At 44.9% G+C, this 18858-nt stretch overlaps 1 protein-coding gene across 5 annotated transcripts in view; it reads right to left on the bottom strand.

Annotated features, from left to right (window-relative positions):
* Nucleotides 1-18858, bottom strand: part of ADAMTSL3 (ADAMTS like 3) — a 374681-nt gene that overhangs the window by 49552 nt on the left and 306271 nt on the right. For all 5 annotated transcript variants that reach the window (XM_035024252.1, XM_035024249.1, XM_035024250.1 and 2 more), the window contains 3 exons: nt 15116-16187; nt 9198-9325; nt 7096-7224 (listed from right to left, as the gene is read on the bottom strand). In XM_035024252.1, coding sequence (XP_034880143.1) covers nt 7096-7224; nt 9198-9325; nt 15116-16187 — 1329 coding nt within the window. The remainder of the gene's footprint in view (nt 1-7095; nt 7225-9197; nt 9326-15115; nt 16188-18858) is intronic.

The following is an 18858-nucleotide window of genomic DNA, read 5'->3' as shown; positions in this document are numbered from 1 at the left end:
GAATATGGCATTAAGAGAGGAGGATGCTGGGAAAATTTCTGTATCACAGGCAGAAGTAGGAAAAACAAGGATAGGTAGCCTTCTTGAACAGGAGAAAAGGTTTTAAATATGTTTAAAAAGAATTTTAGCAAGTTTAAAGATTGTATTTGGTTTAAACAAGAGGTAAGCATAATATAGAAGAGGGAATACATTTCAAAAAGCACAGGTTGAGAAAGATAAATTAGTTTTAATACGGTCCAAAGCAACAAAATATTTAGTTCATAAAATAGGAACAAGCAGATGATCCCCAGATTTTCTTTTTAAGTATTCTGAAAATTATATGCAAAATTTTGTGGGTAAATGTATTTTTCTGGAGTAATGGTTCTTTTTTTTTTTTAGAGGATCAAAGAAATTTGTGATTTAAAGATGTTCCATTATTACCATCAAACTCCACACTACATATAAACTGATGGTTGATGGGGGAAAATAATTGTCAGAGAGATGAGCTATGTATAGGAATTTAGCCACGTAATTTTGCTGCACCACAAAAATGTTCTCAAAATCCTCCCCTGTAAGGGAAATTATTAAACCCAGTTAAAAAAAAAAAAAAAAGCCAGTAATTCCATTAGCCATCAACAAAACTTTAGGTATACTCCACAGCATTTTAATCCTAAAAAAAAAAAAATCCCATGATTAAGAAAATACTTTTAAATTTATGTCATATGTTCTGACCACCATCTCTTAGACATTAAAGGTTTTCCTTCCCTCTACGCATGGTGCAGAGCACCAGTCACCCCACCGCCCCCTGGACACACTTGCCTCCTGCCACCTGCTTGTCCATACTCGGTGGGGGGTTAATCCTGTAACTTCTGCCTACTTGTTTCCCTATTCTTTCCTATCGCTGGGCAGTGTAACAGTGAGAGGGATGGAGCGCTTAAACCCACACCACTTGGCAAGTTTCACTTTCTAGAAGGTAATTTGTAATATGCATTTTGAGTTCTAGAAATTGTAATGCCTTGTTATAAAAACATTGAGTGACCTGTGACCCAGTCATTCCAATCCTGTTAATCTGTTTTAAAAAATTAATCTCAACAACACAAAGAAGTTATATGCACAAAAATGTTCCTTACACTGCTAGACGTAACTATAAAGAGAATAAGCAGCTTAAGTTTCCCTAAATAAGGGAATGGCTTAGTTGTGTTAGAGTCATAGAATCTGTACAGCAATTAAATGATATTTATGATTTTTTTTTTTTTTAGCACCATGAGAAAATTCTTTGACTTAACGAGAAAAGGTTAAAGGAATGTGAAAAAGTAGAAATGCTGGTTGTGTCTTGGTGATGAGATTATGGGAATTTCTTTGCTTCTTAATACTTTGCTATGCTTTCTAGTGATTTTACAATGAGATGGGTTAGTTTTTTATAATGAGACAAGAAAACAGAAAAGAAGGGGAGGCCTTTGGAGCAGAAGGAGTGCTGGCTTCAGCACTTCCATGGACTGGGTTCATCATTTTGGTCAGGTCTCCCCTCTCTGGGTCTTGTTTTCAAAACATAACGGCGGGACGCATGGATTTCAAAGGCTGCTCAGTATTCAACTCCCAAGACCAACACCTGGATGGTTTCTACCCAAGGCCATCCAAGTTGCTTCAACTCACCCTCTGGATTCACTGCCCTCCAGTTAACTCGTGTTTCCTTAAGCATCAGCTTTTAAATCAAGGACAGACATTTTTCAAATCGTCAAATTTCAGTTTCACCAAATCACAGATTCTTACATTCTTTGGTTCCTTCCTTTTCATTATAACTCTAGTGTCTGAGTCATAATATAGGTAAATGGGTTTTTCATGGGCTGGTATTCTAGCTCCAAGTAACTCCTTGATAAGGACATGATATCTACCTTTTTTTTTTCCATTAAACATTTTTTTCATTGAAGTAGAGTTGATACATAATATTAAGTTAGTTTCAGGTGTATATCATAAGGATTCAACAATTATACACATTATGAAATGCTCACTACAATAAACGCATTATACTATTGACTCTCTATATTCCCTGTGCTGTACTTCTCATCCCCATGACTTCTTTACTTTATAACTGGAAGTTTGTACCTCTTCACCCCCTTCAACCATGTCAACTGTCCCCCCATCCATCTCCCCTTTGGCTATCTAGAGAGATTTTCTTTCTGGGTTCCCTCTCAGTCTCCCTGACATTGGGTGAAAACACTTGTTGGCACTCAGTCCTAACCCAGACTGGGCAGATATAGCTCAAGCATTTTTCCTACTTTTACTTCCATTTGTCCCAGATTCCTACAAGAGACCAGGGGTCCAGGACAGAATTTTAGGGCTGGTCTTCAGCCTCTAATCCATTACTCTGTAACAGAAAACCCCGGGCCAAGGTGCGTCTGTGACAGGCCCAATGTCTCACAGCGAGGCAGACGCAGGGCTGGGAGGGAAACTGAAAAAAAAAAAAAAAAAAAAGAGCAGTATAACAGATAACCACAGGTCTATCATGCAAACTTAGTGTCCATTCACACTGGACTCTATTTGCTTTAGTTCTTGGTTAAGCAATAAAGTATCACAGCTAGGCTACCATTCCTTCCCCAAACTTCTCCTCCTTTTCTCCCGGAGTCTGGGAGTACCAACCATCCTGCCACTGGTGTCCGCCCTTCCGTGAATATCTGTGTATTTTTGCCACCAACTTATATACTGATAAATAGTATCCATGACTGCACTGTAGGTTTTAAAACTTTGTAGCCTTATCCTCTTGTGGGTATTCGGATTGCAGATTGTGATTTTAATGAGATACAATTTATGTACTGTACAATTCACCCTTCCAAGGGTACAATTCGGTGATTTCTTTAGCCCACTCATAAAGCCATGGAACCATCCCTACTCTATAATTCAGAACATTCTCATCCCCCCCCCAAAGAAATGTGTGCCCGTTAGTCATCCCGCCCGTTTTCCAGTCGCTTAGTCACCGGCAGCCTCTTATCTGTCTCTGCGGATTTGTCTGTCCTAGACATTTCATGGAAATGTAATTACACAATATGTGATCTGTTGTGTCTGGCTTCTTTCACTAACCGTAATTTTTCAAGATCCATCCGTGTTTTAGCATGGATCAGTCCTTCATTCCTTTTTATGGCCAAAGAAAATTCCATTGCACGGATGTGCTACATTTTGTTTATCCACTCATCAGTGATGGGCTCGGAAGTCGTTCCTACTCTTTGCCATGGGCCTCTCTGCACACGTTTTTGTGGGGATGTGTGTTTTCATTTGTCTGGGGCATATATATCTAGAAGTGGAATTGCTGGATTTCACTTTGGGGGGAACCATCAGACTGTTTTCCAAAGCAACTGCATGATTTTAGATTCTCACCCGCAGTGCAAGAGGGTTCTGACTTCTCTACATTCTCCACACTTCTATTATCTTTCTGATTACAGGTGTCACAGGGTAGAAAGTGGCATCTCATTACCAGGCATTGTGTGCAACTGCTGAATCACCAAACTCTACCTTTGCAACTAATAATACACTATATGTTAACCAATTGATTTTAATAAAAATAAAAAAAAAAGAAAAGGAAGTGGCATCTCATTGTGGTTCTGACTTACATTTCCCTGATGACTAAGGATGTTGAGCATCTTCTTATGGGCTTATTGGTCATTTGTACATTTTTTGGAGAGATTCCACTCAGATCATTTGTCTGTTTTAAATGAGGTTGTCTTTTTATTGCTGAGTTCTAAGAGTTCCTTTTATATTTTGGACACTCTCTTCCCAAATATATGATTTGCAGAAAATTTTCACTCATTCTGTGGGTTTTCCTTATACTTTCCTGACAGCGTCCTTTGCAGAACAAAAGTTTTTCAGTTTGAAGAAGCCCATTCATCCACTTGTTCTTTTTGGTGCTTATGCCCCAGCTAAGAAATTATTGCTTGGGGCGCCTGGGTGGCTCAGTTGGTTAAGCGCCAAACTTGATTTCAACTCAGGTCATGAGATCGAGCCCCACATCAGGCTCCATGATGCGCGTGGAGCCTGCTTAAGATTCTGTCTCTCCTTCTCCCTCTTCCCCTCCTCCTGCTTGCATTCACGCTCTCTCTCTCAAATAAATAATTTTTTTTAAAAGATTTTATTTATTTATTTGAGAGAGAGAGAATGAGAGAAAACACATGAGAGGGGGGAGGGTCAGAGGGAGAAGGAGACTCCCCGCCGAGCAGGGAGCCTGATGCGGGACTCGATCCAGGGACTCCAGGATCATGACCCGAGCTGAAGGCAGGCGCTTAACCAACTGAGCCACCCAGGCGCCCCATAAATAAAATTTTTTTTAAAAGAAAGATGGGATGCCTGGGTGGCTCAGTAGGTTAAGCATCTGCCTTTGGCTCAGGTCATGATCCCAGAGTCCCGGGATCGAGTCCCTCATCGGGCTCCCTGCTCAGTGGGGAGCCTGTTTCTCCCTCTGCCCACCGCTCCCCCTGTTTATGTGCTCTTTCTCTCTCTCTCTGACAAATAAAATCTTTTAAAAAAGAAGAAAATTATAAAATAAATGATGTCCTTACTAAGCATTAACACTAAAAAACAAAACAAAACAAAGAAAAACAACACTCTTAAGATTTATCAGTCATTTCTCTCAGATGAGTTTTCCCTTTTTACCAGAAGGTGGCAGAGAGGATGCAGCTGAAACTCTTCTTCCCCCATTTTTAAAAGAAAAAAAAATTTTTTTTAAAGAGCAAGGCAAAAAACTCTTACAACTGAAAACTTCTAACTTTTAAACATACAGATTTGCAGGTTCTATTACATAATACAGTTATGAGAAATATCACCTAAGAGAGACCAGAGACCATCACTTTTGATATCCAGACACACGAATTAAATAAAACATATTTGGCCATACCAAAAAACTATGAATCTGTCTAAAAGGTTTGAATAGATGAGCTCATTATAGTTACTGGAAAATATTTTAAGGGCAATTGAAAAATAAAAGACAAATTTATACATGCTGCCAATTCACAGAAATAATCTCCATGTGCAATATGAAAATATAATTTTGTGACGCCCGTTCGAGGCTATAAGTGAGGGGCTGGATTAGATGAAACCCAAAGTCCCTCCTTCCACTAACGTTAGTGGTACATTTCCCACTGCCGAGACGAGGGCAGGAAGGTCCTATACGAGATAGTGACAGAACCATCTAGAAGACCCATTTTCTGACCCTTCCCCCACTTCCCCATCTGTCTTTAAGAAGACAGATCTCCAGAAAAAGCTACGTTCGTATGGCTTCTGCCCATAAGAAAACACAGCCCAGGTTTATTTAAAATGGCACATAAACTCAAAATGAGACAGGTTTATGTTGAGAAGAAAGGGTCCTGCTGAGTCCCTGGGGAGCTAGTCCACAGGGGACGGCTGCCAGGTAAGCAAACAGCCAATGGGGCCGCGTCTGGTAGGAGGAAGGAGGGAGCAAGGAGGCAGAGGGCCCCCAACACCGAGCTCCCTTCAGGCCCCCGGGGAGCAGCGGTAAGTGGGCACAAGGGGCTGCCGGAGTCAGAGGGAGGTCAGAGATGGCCCGCGTGCTGACGGGGCCTGGCCCAGAGAATAAAACCCAGACACGTTTAATGGTCTTTGCTGGAGGCTTCCCTCACAACAGCAGTTGCCACCGAATCCAGCCGCTGACTTATGACAGCAAATAATACACCACAATCCTTTCAAGGGCTCATCCCCCCCGCCCCCCAGAATGCCTGATTTTAAACTCTTGTGGAAGTAAGAAATAATGTTAAAAGTTGAGGTTTCTCTTCATAGAAGTCAGATCTATTTTGCAGAATCCTCTGCAGGTGGAGGGCTCTAGAAACTCTAGCCCTCTGTGGCTTGGCAGCTGCAAAGTTCCGTTCTGCTTTTCTCCTCGGTGCGGCCCGGGAATGCGGGCCGCGTTCTGTGATGGTAGGTAGCGCTTGGCCAGAAAACTCACATACTTGTGGGTGGAGTCAGTTGGGAGGCTGGAGGGATTTTGCAAGTCTGTGAAGGCCAAACACTGCAGGGACTTCCAAGGGGTGAAAAATAATACCTTGGGGGTTAGCAAATTTCCACTGCTCGTGGAGCCAAAGGTGCAGCTCTGGAAACATGGCCAGAAACGGACCGTTACAGGGAGGGAGTGCCTGGAAGGTGGATGGAGGTGTCCCAGGCTCCCTTCGCTACATGTGCGGTCACTGTGTCATCGAGAGCAGCGTGAGGGCTCCCCGGGTCACCCTGCTCACCCGGGCCATAGCCCAGGTAAGATTCATCCAAGTGGCTACAACTTACAGGTGCCCCATTAGCTGGAAACCAGGGAGACTCAGCCGTCCCGGCTGTGAATCAATGCATGGTAAATCACGGGCATACACTCTGTCCCCTTAAAATAGATCTTAATTGTGAAGAGGTCCCAAGGCTCCCTGAGAAACTGATCAAAGTTATTCACACAGCACCCCTGACCCCATAAAATGGACATGTGTGCAGGCTATAATGTTGACCTCAGTTTAGAGATGCGTGGGCCCAGGTTAAGACAGAAGAATCTGAGCAAGAATGGCCTGACATTAAGGCAAGGTCGGACTGAAAGTGTTATTTCTATTAAAGAAAGGAGGAGTCAGAAAGAAGGCTTCTCTGCCATGGCGAACAAAGCAGAACGAGCCACCGAGGCACAGACTGGTTATGCTTGGCTTAGGACAGTCCAGGATAGAGACAGCATGGGCCGGGAGACCTCGAGATTCCCACCCCCGGACCTGGCTTTGCCCAGCTGCAGGGCACCTCCAGCAGTTTCCAGCAAACCCCCTCACTGATGCTCTGCTCACCAGGCAACCACCGGACTAGAAGTTGGCTTGTCGGGTAGGTCTGCCCACAGCGACAGTGTCCTGGTCACGCCCGAGCACGCCAGTGTGCGAGGCAGTCACAGTCCTCCCGGGAAGTGGAGACATGGGCATTTTGTTTTACACCCCGGTCCCTTGAGTTGGTCTCACGCTTGAGAGACAGAGCCACTCACACTTGAGTGAGACTCAAGATTGTTAAGCCAGTCGGGCTGAGGTCTGAGATGCCGAACTGAGAGCTGCCATCTCTTGCAACACCAGGCTCCCTGCCTCCCTCCCCACCCCCAGAAGCGCCCAGACTTGCCTTTTACAGGACATCGGATTGTCACATTGGCTTGCAAGGCTGCCTCCACGACGCCTCCAACCACGACTGACAGATCGCTGTGTCCCAGTCTGCTGATATTTCTTTCGATAGACAAGATGGCAGGCGCCTCTTCATTGAAAGGGAGCAGGAAACTATGTTAGGTTCAGGCTTTCGCTCTGGTAAACCACGCCGCGTCTGGTAAACTTGGCAGAGCTCACTAAGAGCAGGGGCAGAGTCGGGCTCTCTCTGTCTCCCTTTGGTGCCCCATTAGGACTGGCACATACACAGCCCGGGGGGTGCTTGGTGCCCAGATGGACAGGCAGACAGACGGATGGATGAATGCATTCAAAGAGATACCCACGGGGTGCGCTGCAACAACCATAGATAGGCTATGAGGTTGTTTTGGTTTATAACCAAAACTGACGATAAATCCCTCCTTGATAAATTGAAAAAGAAGGAATTCAGAAGTTCATAAGAAGCCAAGAAGGCAGGGCAGGGTATCCCCTGGATGAACTAAAGCGGGGTCCAACACACCAGGGGCTTGGGACCCACCGACTCTGTCTCTGGAAGGAACACTCGAAACAAACCTGCCTAAAACTTGCATGGAAAAATAATAATAGCAACAAAGTCACAGAGCATCAAGGACCTAATCAAGGACTTTTATTTCCCTGGATTTTGAGAAATGTAGACTTTCAATAGATTCATTCGTTAACTCACTCAGGAAATATACTCTGTGCCTGAGATGAACGAAAGGAATACAAAGTGGAAAACAGCCATTCTTGCCCTCAAGCAACTCCAACTGGTGGGAGACACCAAACCACAGGGGCTGGTGGCTGCTGAGACAGAAAGAGGTGCTGGTTGCCCAGGGGTCTCTCAATAGCACGTGAGGGTCAAGGAAGGCCACATCCCGGAAAGGGTGCTGACAGAGCATCCGTCTACGGAGGACGGAGGATGACCTCCATGATGGCATTCCCTACTCCACCATTAGCATGTGAGCTGCTGGAGGGTGAGGGCTGTTTTATCACCTACGCATAGTGCATGCAAAACGAATGCATTTCAGTGGACTGTTTGGTAACCACGTATTCAGGGGCCAGAGGACATGCTGTGCCAGCTCTCTCAGGAATCTGGATTGTCCTCGATGGGTTTAAGGGGAGACTTGTGAGCCCCAAGGGGGCCTGCCATTCCTCCCAGGAATTCCCAAACCTTGGGACTGACATTTTCTGGGAAGGGGCTGATGCTCACAGGATGGTCGAAGCACAGAAAATCAAGGCCTGAAGGCCCTACCTTGGGAATGCAGCCAGGGGAGGAGCTCAAGCCATACAGATTCGAGGAGCTTTTAAAATCACCTGGTCCAACCTTCTCAATGTGTAGATATGAGGTACCTGCCACCAAGCTCAATGCTCAGTTGTCCCGAATGCTGGATTTTAATCCCCGGTATTGCTCCTCTCCTCCTCTTAGTCCCTGTGAGCCACAGATACCAGAAACCACAGAGCAGAGAGCTGGAGGAGGGAGCTCTTGGTTTATTTTTAACCCCAGAACAGGAACTTGCCACGAGGAAGCAGGAAGCGTTGCTTATCACCTAAAAGCATTCCTTCATAATTAAGCACATTTTCATGTTAAAATGACACCATCTGCCTCCTGGGAAGAAAGACACTAATTTACAGATACAACTTCCTGAAAGCGTCTTTAAGGACTGATAGGTCCTTTGGAGGCAGACAGCCCTCTTTAGAGGATAATTATTCTCTTGCATTGGCTGGTGGCACTTAAAAAAATGGGAAGCCTGTACTACCCATGCTGCCGGGGAAACTCTGTCTCATTAATTCCCGGTTCTCAGAAGGTGAGCCCTAAAGCAGACGTTTTCAAGATCTGGTCCACAGGCCAGCAGCATTGATTGGTATGACTTGGGACCATGTTAAAAATGCAAACTCTTGGACTCCGTCCCAGACCTACGGAGTCAGGAGCTGCAGGAATGGGGTCTAGAAATCTGTGTTCTGACCACCCCCTTGCCCTCAGGTGTTCTGCTGCTTTGCACTGACATTTGGGAACTGCTGCTCTAGGGAACCCCAAACCAGGCATTCCGGGGTTTCAACAACGCGCATTACCTGCATAGAGCACAGGAGAACTCTCCACGTCTGAACCGAGATGGTTAGCTACGGAGCATCCGTACGTTCCTTGTTCCTTCTTTGTAGGGTTCCGTATCTGCATTTTTCCCATTCCAGCCAAGATTATCCTGTAGAACAGTTAGAAAGGGGTGCATTCACGTGACGTACTTCACTGCTCTGGGCCCACAGCATGTCTCAGGGAAAGAAGACTGCAAAATTAGACCCTGGGTTGGCAAGGATGCCGCCCATAAGACTGGAGGGTGGAAAAGTCTTCCTCCTGCGCTTGAGCTCAGAGACATGGTAGCTGGACGGTGCTTGGGGAGCCAGTCTTCCTGCCTCACTTTGCCTGAGAAGAGACTATTCTGGATGGACTCAATGCTTACTCTACCACATTTTCAAAAAGACAAACTAGCAAGCATCAGCTGGCAGGATGTTAACCCCTCATTTGGTGCCCAAATCCTTCCTCACAAACAGCAGGTATGGATGTTTCAGTTCGGATTTTCACACCGGAAGTGAGCGGGCCGTTAGTTAATGCTGCTTGACTCTAGTCGTTACCTCACCACGACTGTACAAAAAAGTCACTGGGGGCAACGGTGCTAAGGCGGTGTTATACTGGACTTGGAGCAGGCTGTTACGAATCGGGGCTGACCTGTATGAGTTCCGTATGGTTTCCCCATTACTGATCACCATAAACACCTGCAGGTAAATAGCACGAGAACCAGAGTTGTTCAGGTGTATCCTGACAGATGAGGTAATTATTCAGGGAAGAGAAAAGGGTGCTTGTTCTGCTTTTATTTTAATTTTTTCTTAACGATTTGAAGCTGTTTCTCGGTCACCTGGATCAGTGGTCCGTATACTGTTTTTTTTCCCTGCCGCCTCTCACTTTCCAGATCTTAGCCACATGGACTATTCTGACCACCAAATGCTGTGTGTTTCTTCATGAACTGAGCTGGGGCCACTTCTCCATTTCCTGTCACTTCACGTTGCTCACCCTATGCTCCAGTCATAATGAGCCTCTAACAGTTTCCAGAACATTCCATGATCTTTCATCACCCCGAGCGTTTGCATATGTTATTCACTGTATTTGCAATGCCCTCCCCCCTCCCCATTCTGGCAAACTCTGACCTACCCACTGGATCCTGGATCAAATATAATTTTCCCTGTAAAGCTTTCCCCAGTACTCCTAGAGTTATCTTCTCCCCCTCTGGGCTCCTTCTGCTCTGGTTCATATATTTATTTGATGAAATATCTACTTCTTCCCACCAGATTGTGATCTTTTCAAAAGGAGGGACCAAATCTTATTCACAGCTGTGCATCGACAGTACCTGACACAGTGAATTTTGTATAGAAAGCTCTCAGAAACCTCCGGCGGCTAAATGTACAAACGGTCAGAATGCAACAGAATCATGGTGCAGCCTGTGCGTACCAGCAGGACGCAAGCCCCTCTGCAACACACATAGGAAATACACAAAAGTGGGCAGAAATACAGCTGCGGAATTGCCTGGACCAAAAACAGGAGCACGATAGACCTAGCTATTAGCACGCTAACACCTGGCGTCTAAAATCTAAAATCCCTAACAAGGAATAGTCGATTAAGAACAAGAATAGAACGAGTAACTGCACTTGAAAAATAAATACACTAAAATGTTTTCTTCAATCATTTCATATACATGTTTATATGATTTAGCAATCCTCTAGCAATCCCTTTGTTCTGTAGGTCTCAACAGCACAGAGAGAAATCACGTGAACCTTACTTCTGGAGGAGCCGTCCCGGTATCTAGCCTGGGTCAGTCCCTGGGCTGGAGAACAGCAGGTAGGGTCCCATAAGGGATGTGACCTTGGTCTCTGCTGGATGACCTTATTCTTGACAAAGCTGATCTTTCCACAGCCATCAGCCCCAGCGAATCTACCCACAGTCTGCCCTTCCTGGCTGAGATTTCTTACCCAGCTAGCATCCAAATGCCTACACCCCTACACGCTTTCTTCTCACTGGATAGAAGCTCTCAGAAATGTAATTCCATTTCGGAGTTACTTCGACTGAAAAGACATGTGAGATTCAGAAAAAAATGTATCTAAAGGTGAGAACGTTTGTTGCATCAAGGAAATGAAACGTAAGGGGAACAAATTAATTAGGTAAGTTTGAGGAAGAAAACGGAAATAAGAGTGGATCTTATTTTTTTTTATCAACAACTTAAAAACAAAAACTTTTAATAGACATATGGAACTGCTTCGGTATCAAACGGCTGATCCCTAAAGTATGCAGAAACACATTTGGACGGGATGTACCATGTCAAAACCTTTCTTCATATGACCTCCAGGAGTCTCAGGCTCAGAAGCTAATGTAAATTCCATGCGATCAAGTCAAACTATTTGAAATCAACTCAACAAACATTTACTTAAACTGGCCACGCTCTACCACACTCCTGCCCTACAGATCCGACCACAGGTGAAGCGATCACTTCAACTCGCTCAGCCTCTGCTTCTTATAAAATGAAAATTGCTGAGCCGCCCTCAAAGGGCGGTCCAGGGACCCCCGGAGGTTCGGGAGGTCAAAACGATTTTCATAATAATGCTAAGCTGTTATTTGCCTTTCCTGCTGTGTTGACATTTACACAGATAGCAAAAGCATTGGTAGGTACAATTCTGGGGTCCACGTGTACAGGGAGTCCCCATGGTCTTGGCCACCATGCATTTGCCACAGAAACAAAAATGTGTTTCCCTTACGAATGTCCTTAATGAGGCATGAGACTTAACTGGTTTTACTAAATCTCAATCCTTAAATATGTATATTTTTAATAGTCTGTTTATAGAACGGGAAGTAAATACAAAGCGCTACATGTCTGATTTGCTAGCTGAACGAGCCGTTTTTGTTTTTGTTTTTCAGGGAATACGATTTTTACTTGAAAGAATGGCTAACAAATTATAATCATTCAGATTGGGGTATATGGCAGCAATTTTTAAAAAACGTAACTAAAAGGAGCTGGCCCATTCAAGGAAAACAACAGACGGTGTTTAATTTTCACGAACTTCCACATGAAAATTAAAATTTTGGAAAATTAGTATCCTCCATTGTGAGCTTGACAGCTACGTGTATTCTTTACATCATCTAAGGAAACGGGCCAACATTGGGGAGATCAGTGTAACTCGGGGAACTAATACTTTCTGAATGACCAGTGTGTGATATTATAAAATCATGTGTAGGTAAAAGAGCCATTGAAAGTGCAAGATAAGGCAATATTTCGCTGTAAGGGAGTAACAAAATTTCATCAATATGGCTTTAAAGTCCACATTCCCGCTGACCTTTCAGAAGCTACCATTGGGCCAGATTTAGTGTAGTCATAAAGAATAGCCATGATTATCCGAAAAGGCTATGAAAATGTCCCTCTTTTCCAACTCCCATAGCTGGATGAAGCCAAATTTTCTCTATCAACTTTACTTAAAACAACATATCACACCAGATTTAACGGAGAAGCATTTATGAGAATCCAGCTGTGTTTTATTAAGCCAGACATTAAAGAGATTTGCAAAGATATAAAACAGTGCCATTGTTATCAGTAATTTTCCTTAAATATTGCTTCTTCAAAAATTGTTATTTATGCCAACATGTGATGGGCTTCTTATTGTTATTTCTAAATGGATTAATAAATAGATATGTTAAGTGTTTTATGTTTTAATTTCTTTTTTTTTTAACAAATTATTATTATTATTTTTTTTTAAGATTTTATTTATTCATTTGACAGACACAGCGAGAGAGGGAACACAAGCAGGATGAGGGGCAGAGGGAGAAGCAGGCTTCCTGCCGAGCAGGGAGCCCGATGCAGGGCTCGATCCCAGGACCCTGGGATCATGACCTGAGCTGAAGGCAGTCGCTTAACCGACTGAGCCACCCAGGCGCCCCTTGTTTTAATTTCTAATATGGTAAATATCGATAGCTATAACTCACATTAACGAAAGCTCTTTAGGCTTCTCAGGGAAGATTTTAAAGTTTTTCGGTTTAAAAGGGTCCTAAGGTCAAAAGTTTTGCGAACTGCTAAGCTAGTTGATCTGGGAGGTTTATTCCACTGGGAAAACAACTTTACACTCTTCTGTTCAGAGTTCCGGGGCCAAAAATGAAAAAGTTAGATTTGTTCTACCTTTTCACTCTAAGGTACAGCCTAATAATTTATTATAAAAAATTTGAGTTTTGGGCGCCTGGGTGGCTCAGTTGGTTAAGTGACTGCCTTCGGCTCAGGTCATGATCCTGGAGTCCCTGGATCAAGTCCCGCATCGGGCTCCCTGCTCAGCAGGGAGCCTGCTTCTGCCTCTGACCCTCCCCCCTCTCATGTGCTCTCTCATTCTCTCTGTCTCAAATAAATAAATAAAACCTTAAAAAAAAAAAAAATTTGAGTTTTACCTAGATTTCTTCTGCTGTTTCACATATTAGGCTCAAAGGCACTAAAAGACATGATAAAAATAAAATTTGCATTTTTAAAGTACAATATGGTCTGCAAAGCAATTTAACATCTGCTGTTCTGTTTCTCTTAATAATCCCTAGAGGCAGCTTGGGCTCTCTGAATGCAAACTAAAAGAAAGCAAAATATCTCCAGTCCCATGTGTACAAACAGCAAGATTTAAGAGACACTGAGGAATGCAAAAATGAATTAATATTTGTTAGTCCCTATTTTATGTGAAATGAATGAAATGGGCTATCTTTGTACTGACATGGAGAGCCTAATAAAAATATGACTTAATATCATGTTGTGAGCATCTCAAAAACTTTGATCCTTATTTTTGGATTTTATGACATAACAAATTGCATGATACAGAAAAGTGCTTCAGATACTCAATCCTTCTACTAAGGCTGTTATTTGTGTGATATCTAAACATCCCTGGCGGTGTTCAGGAGATACGGTCCCTGGTTCCGGATGGCCGTGAATTAGTCTTGGGATTGTCTCTCAGTGACCTCATCAGAAAACTATTAATCTCTGCCCTGCCAACTCTCGGGACCAACGTGAACTCCAAAGAGATACCACATCTCCCAGGTATAGAAGGGCACCGTAAATAAATTCTGATTTGGGATTACTGCAAGGATGATTACTTTTTTGAGGCCTTATATGGATTTTATTTTTAAATAATGTTAAGTGCTCTGCAAAGAGAGAGCCTACACATGCTTAAACTCAGTCTGACTGTAGCCAGTCTTGGTAATGAAGGGGATGGTAGGGTTTAATTTTTAAAATTCCAGTGCGTATGTGAAAAACACATCCCAACTTTTTTTTTTTTTTTTTTTTTTAGTCTCTTTCCTAAAGAATCCTATTGGAAACACATTCTCAGGAGAAGGAATTTGAAAGTCTTTTCAAGAAAACTGGAATGCCCATTAAGAAGGTATGACACACAAAAAGAGAAAGACATGTATCATATGATCTCACTGATATGAGGAATTCTTAATTGTAGGAAACAAAGTGAGGGTTGCTGGAGTGGGGGGTGGGGTGGGAGGGATGGGGTGACTGGGTGATGGACACTGGGGAGGGTGTGTGCTCTGGTAAGCGCTGTGAATTGTGCAAGACTGTTGAATCTCAGATCTGTACCTCTGAAACAAATAATGCAATATATGTTAAGAAAAGAAGAAGAAGAAGAAGAAGGTAACAGGAGGGGAAGAATGAAGGGGGGGAAATCGGAGGGGTAGACGAACCATGAGAGACGATGGACTCTGAAAAACAAACTGAGGGTTCTAGAGGGGAGAGGGGTGGGAGGATGGGTTAGCCTGGTGGTGGGTATTGAGGAGGGCACGTTCTGCATGGAGCACTGGGTGTTGTGCACAAACAATGAATCACGGAACACTTCATCTAAAACTAATGATGTAACGTATGGGGATTAACATAAGAATAAAAAAAAAAAAAGAAGGTATGACACAGTGAACACTGTATTCCGCTGTTACTTACTTTTCTGAGGGTTGCAACAAGGCCCCATCCTTGGTCCATGTATACGTGGCCCGACTGGGGGTAACGAGCTCACACAGTATATTGATGACCTCTGTCCTTTTTGTAATGTATACTGTATTTCCAATCCTTGAAGTTATTGTTTTATTAAACGAAATCGAGGTGGGCTGGCTTTGCCTCATGAGAACAGGTCCCTTCGGCTTGAAGTTCAGCTTGCCTGAGCTCTCCACATCCGAGCTTTGAGGCATCCTTCTCGCTCCCCCGCTCAGCTGTGCAGTGGGAGGCACCCCTTCCTGGATGCCCCTCCACGGCGTGCGGGCTGGCTGCACCTTGGCTAACTCGGCCACCAGCTGATAGATCACCTGGGACGCGAGGTCATCACTGACCTCTCCGGTTTCCATGAGCTGACTCATGTTTCCGATCAGCTCATCGAACTGGGCCGTATCCATGCTGTATGCTCCGTGTTTAACCGCAGCTTCAAACTGCTTGTTCTTAAACTCCCAGGAGCTGGTGTGGCCTGCAGAATTCCCGCACGGGCCCAGCAGAGCCCTCAAGAAAGGCTGCTTAGCAATTTGGCCGTCCTCCGGATGAAGCTCATTTTTGTTACCCCATAGCTGCCTCATTTTCTGCCACGTGGCTCCCAAGCTATTGGCTTCCTTGGGGTCCATCCCCGGGTACTCCCGCACGTGCTCCCCGAGCACCGGGGGCGCAATGAGCCGGTTGTCCGTGCCGATGAGCTTGAGAACCGCGGTTTCCTGCGCGGAGCCGGCCACACAGCGGTACGTGCCGATATCCGGGGCCGCAAGGCTGTGGATTTTTAGGGAGCCCGACTTGGTGATGCCAAGCCGTTTGGAGTTCTGCAGACAATGGCCATCCTTCTCCCACTGAATCAGGGATTTCTGGAATCGTCGTACTGGGCATTTGATAATCACCGATGTGTTGGGCAGCAAATAGGCTCTGCCACCCACGGTTAGGTTAATGCGCTTCTCTTCCCTTGTCTGAATGTAGACCCTCTGGACACCAAGGATCTGGGGCCCCTGTTCCCCAGGTTTTGTCTTCGGCTCTGGTTTGATTTCTGCAGGGGAAAAAAGGAAGAAAATACGAACAAATATCTCAATAATATAAGCTTTCTGACAGTAGTCTTCCAAGGCTGATGCAAGTCAACAAATGTGTATTTTTTTCCTCTTTTAAAACAGCTGACAATACATACAATGGAATATTACTCAGCCACCAGGAAGGATGAATACCTACAATTGACATCAACATGGGTGGAACTAGAGGGTATTATGCTGAGTGAAATAAACCAGAGAAAAACGATTCTCATATGGTTTTTCACTCATGCAGAATATAAGAAATAGCACAGAGGATCATAGGGGAAGGGAGGGAAATTGAATGGGAAGAAATCAGAGTGGGAGCCAAACCATGAGAGACTCTGGACTCCGGGAAACAAACGGAGGGTTGTGGAAAGGGAGATGGGTGGGGGGATGTGGCAACTGGGTGGTGGGCATTAAGGAGGGCATGTGATGTGTTGAGCACTGGGTGTTACAGGCAACTCATGAATCACTGAACACTACATCTGAAATTAATGATGTACTATATGGTGGCTAATTGAATTTAAATTTAAAAAAAGGAGAAAAACAGCTGACAATGAAACGATAAATAACGTTATGCCATATATCCACAGACCGAGGTAAATTTCACAACTATCTAGTACTTCAGCAGCGAAGAATGGAAATTTGAATGAATGGCATAAAATGTATAAATTATTTTGCAAAGCCCTGGTTTGGGGAGATGTGAGGTGAAGGGTTTGTATTAGTAAGGGGGTATCTGATATTTCAGACCTCCACCACGCACGTTCTAACCACTGCCTAACCGTAACGTGCCTGTACTCTGGGGTAGAGGCCCCAAATATCAGACACCCCCTTACTGATACGGCTCGGCCAGAGGCACATCAGCCCTGCAGGAGAAAGCAGGAGTGGGGAAGTGAGCGAATGCATCTGAAGGATCTGGAGGTGAGGACGAGGTGGCTAAAGGTAGCAGATAAGTGGAGCAAGTCAGTCAAAGCAGCAGGGCCTGAAGAAGCATGTGAGCTCAGAAGAAAAGGGAGAACAGGCACTTTGAAGCCAGACAAATCTGAGGCTGGATCTTAGCTCTGCCCCTTGGACAAGTCACCTGATCTCTCTGCACCTCAGTTTTCCCACCCGAAATTCGGGTGATGCTAGTGTGAAAGTTTGGTGGGACATTTATACCAAATGCACGGCACAGTAGTGGGCACATGATACATTCTCATGCACGACCGCGGTGACCCCGAGAGCTGACAGAGGGCAGTCCAAGAGAGAGTGAGAGAAGTGAGAGGTGGGGCTGGCTCTAGCTTGTTCCTGGACGCGGGCTCTAGTGAATGGCCTCAGCCCAAAGAGGCTACACCTTAGGTCTCTCCTTCGAAAGAGGAACCTGCCGGAAGGTCTTGCTGTGTCCCGGGGTGATTCTGAAGGGAGGGAGGCACAGTGTGGGTGGAAACCTGGTTCCTCTTTGATGATACCCTTAGGTCCATAGGGACATGGAGGACCTAGAAGCAGCAGGGCATGATAGAAGAGAGACTGGACTCCTATGGAACGTATTGCTAGACAGAAGGTCATGGGATCAGGGGCCTCATTACCTTGGAGGATCCCGGTTATAGGTCCTCTCGGTTGAAGCACTTGCAGGGATACACCAGGAGAAGAATCAGACTGAGTTTCCAATTAGACGGCCCTCTCAGGCCCGAGGCAGTAGGTATGGTGGGTCTACTGACACCCTGTTTTTCCACAATAACTCCTGGAGTCCTCTTGGGTGGCTCATGAGCCCCATAGGGTCTAGCTGCTTGCTGGGGTGCGGTGGTACCGTGCATTCAGGAAAACAACAGGGGTGAACCCATAATCTCTACAGTAGGTGTTCTTGGTGAAGGACATGCATAATGAGTTTGTGTGCAGATCCCGCAGAGGTGGGATTGGTAGGTCAGGACTATTGTCCTGGGTTCTGCCCTTGGATGTTCCTCGGCTCATCTCTAAGTGGAGCTGGACGACCTGCCACACACACGCACCTCCCTGTTGGATACAGTCTCTGCGGAGGATGCCAAGCTCACCCCCACCAGCCGAGGCATAAAGATTTTCTTTCAGTTGGCAGCATAGGATGTTGAACATACTGTTGCACGTTCAAAAGCAGGAAGAAAATGTATGGATTCGTTGGTAAATGCAGTTTATCCATTATTATAAGCAGAGATGCCATCCAAAATACTTAGCAATGTGCACAGCAAGGGTGTGCAGACAGAGGCTATTTACCAACATTTGGGAAGTATGTCCGTATTTTTTTTCTTTTTGAGAGAGAGAAAGAGAGAGAGAGAGAATCTTAAGCAGGCTCCACACTGATGCAGGGCTCCATCTCACAACCCTGAGATCATGACCTGAGCTAAAATCAAGAGTCCGATGCTTAACCGATGAGCCATCCAGGTGCCCCAACTATGTCCATATGTTAACAACCAGTATGTGGAGGTTCAATATAAACTAAAGTCTCAAATGTCGCTGCCTGTTAGAAGCACCTGCATTATTATTTGTTCATCTCAATGCCCTAGGTCCCATCCCCAGAAATTGTGACTTACGGGGTGCAGCCTGGGCACTGAAATTTGGTTAAGATCTCCGGGTGCCTGCAATGTGCAGCAAAGTTTGGGAACCCCTGTCCCCAAGCGTACCTCTGGATGAAACCAAGGCAGCAGA

Source organism: Mirounga leonina, unplaced genomic scaffold, assembly GCF_011800145.1.
Source record: "Mirounga leonina isolate KUSES-001 unplaced genomic scaffold, KU_Mleo_1.0 Mir_178, whole genome shotgun sequence".
Classification (NCBI taxonomy): Eukaryota; Metazoa; Chordata; class Mammalia; order Carnivora; family Phocidae; genus Mirounga; species Mirounga leonina.
Note: the sequence above shows the minus strand (reverse complement) of the source record. Positions and strands in the feature narration are given on the sequence as shown.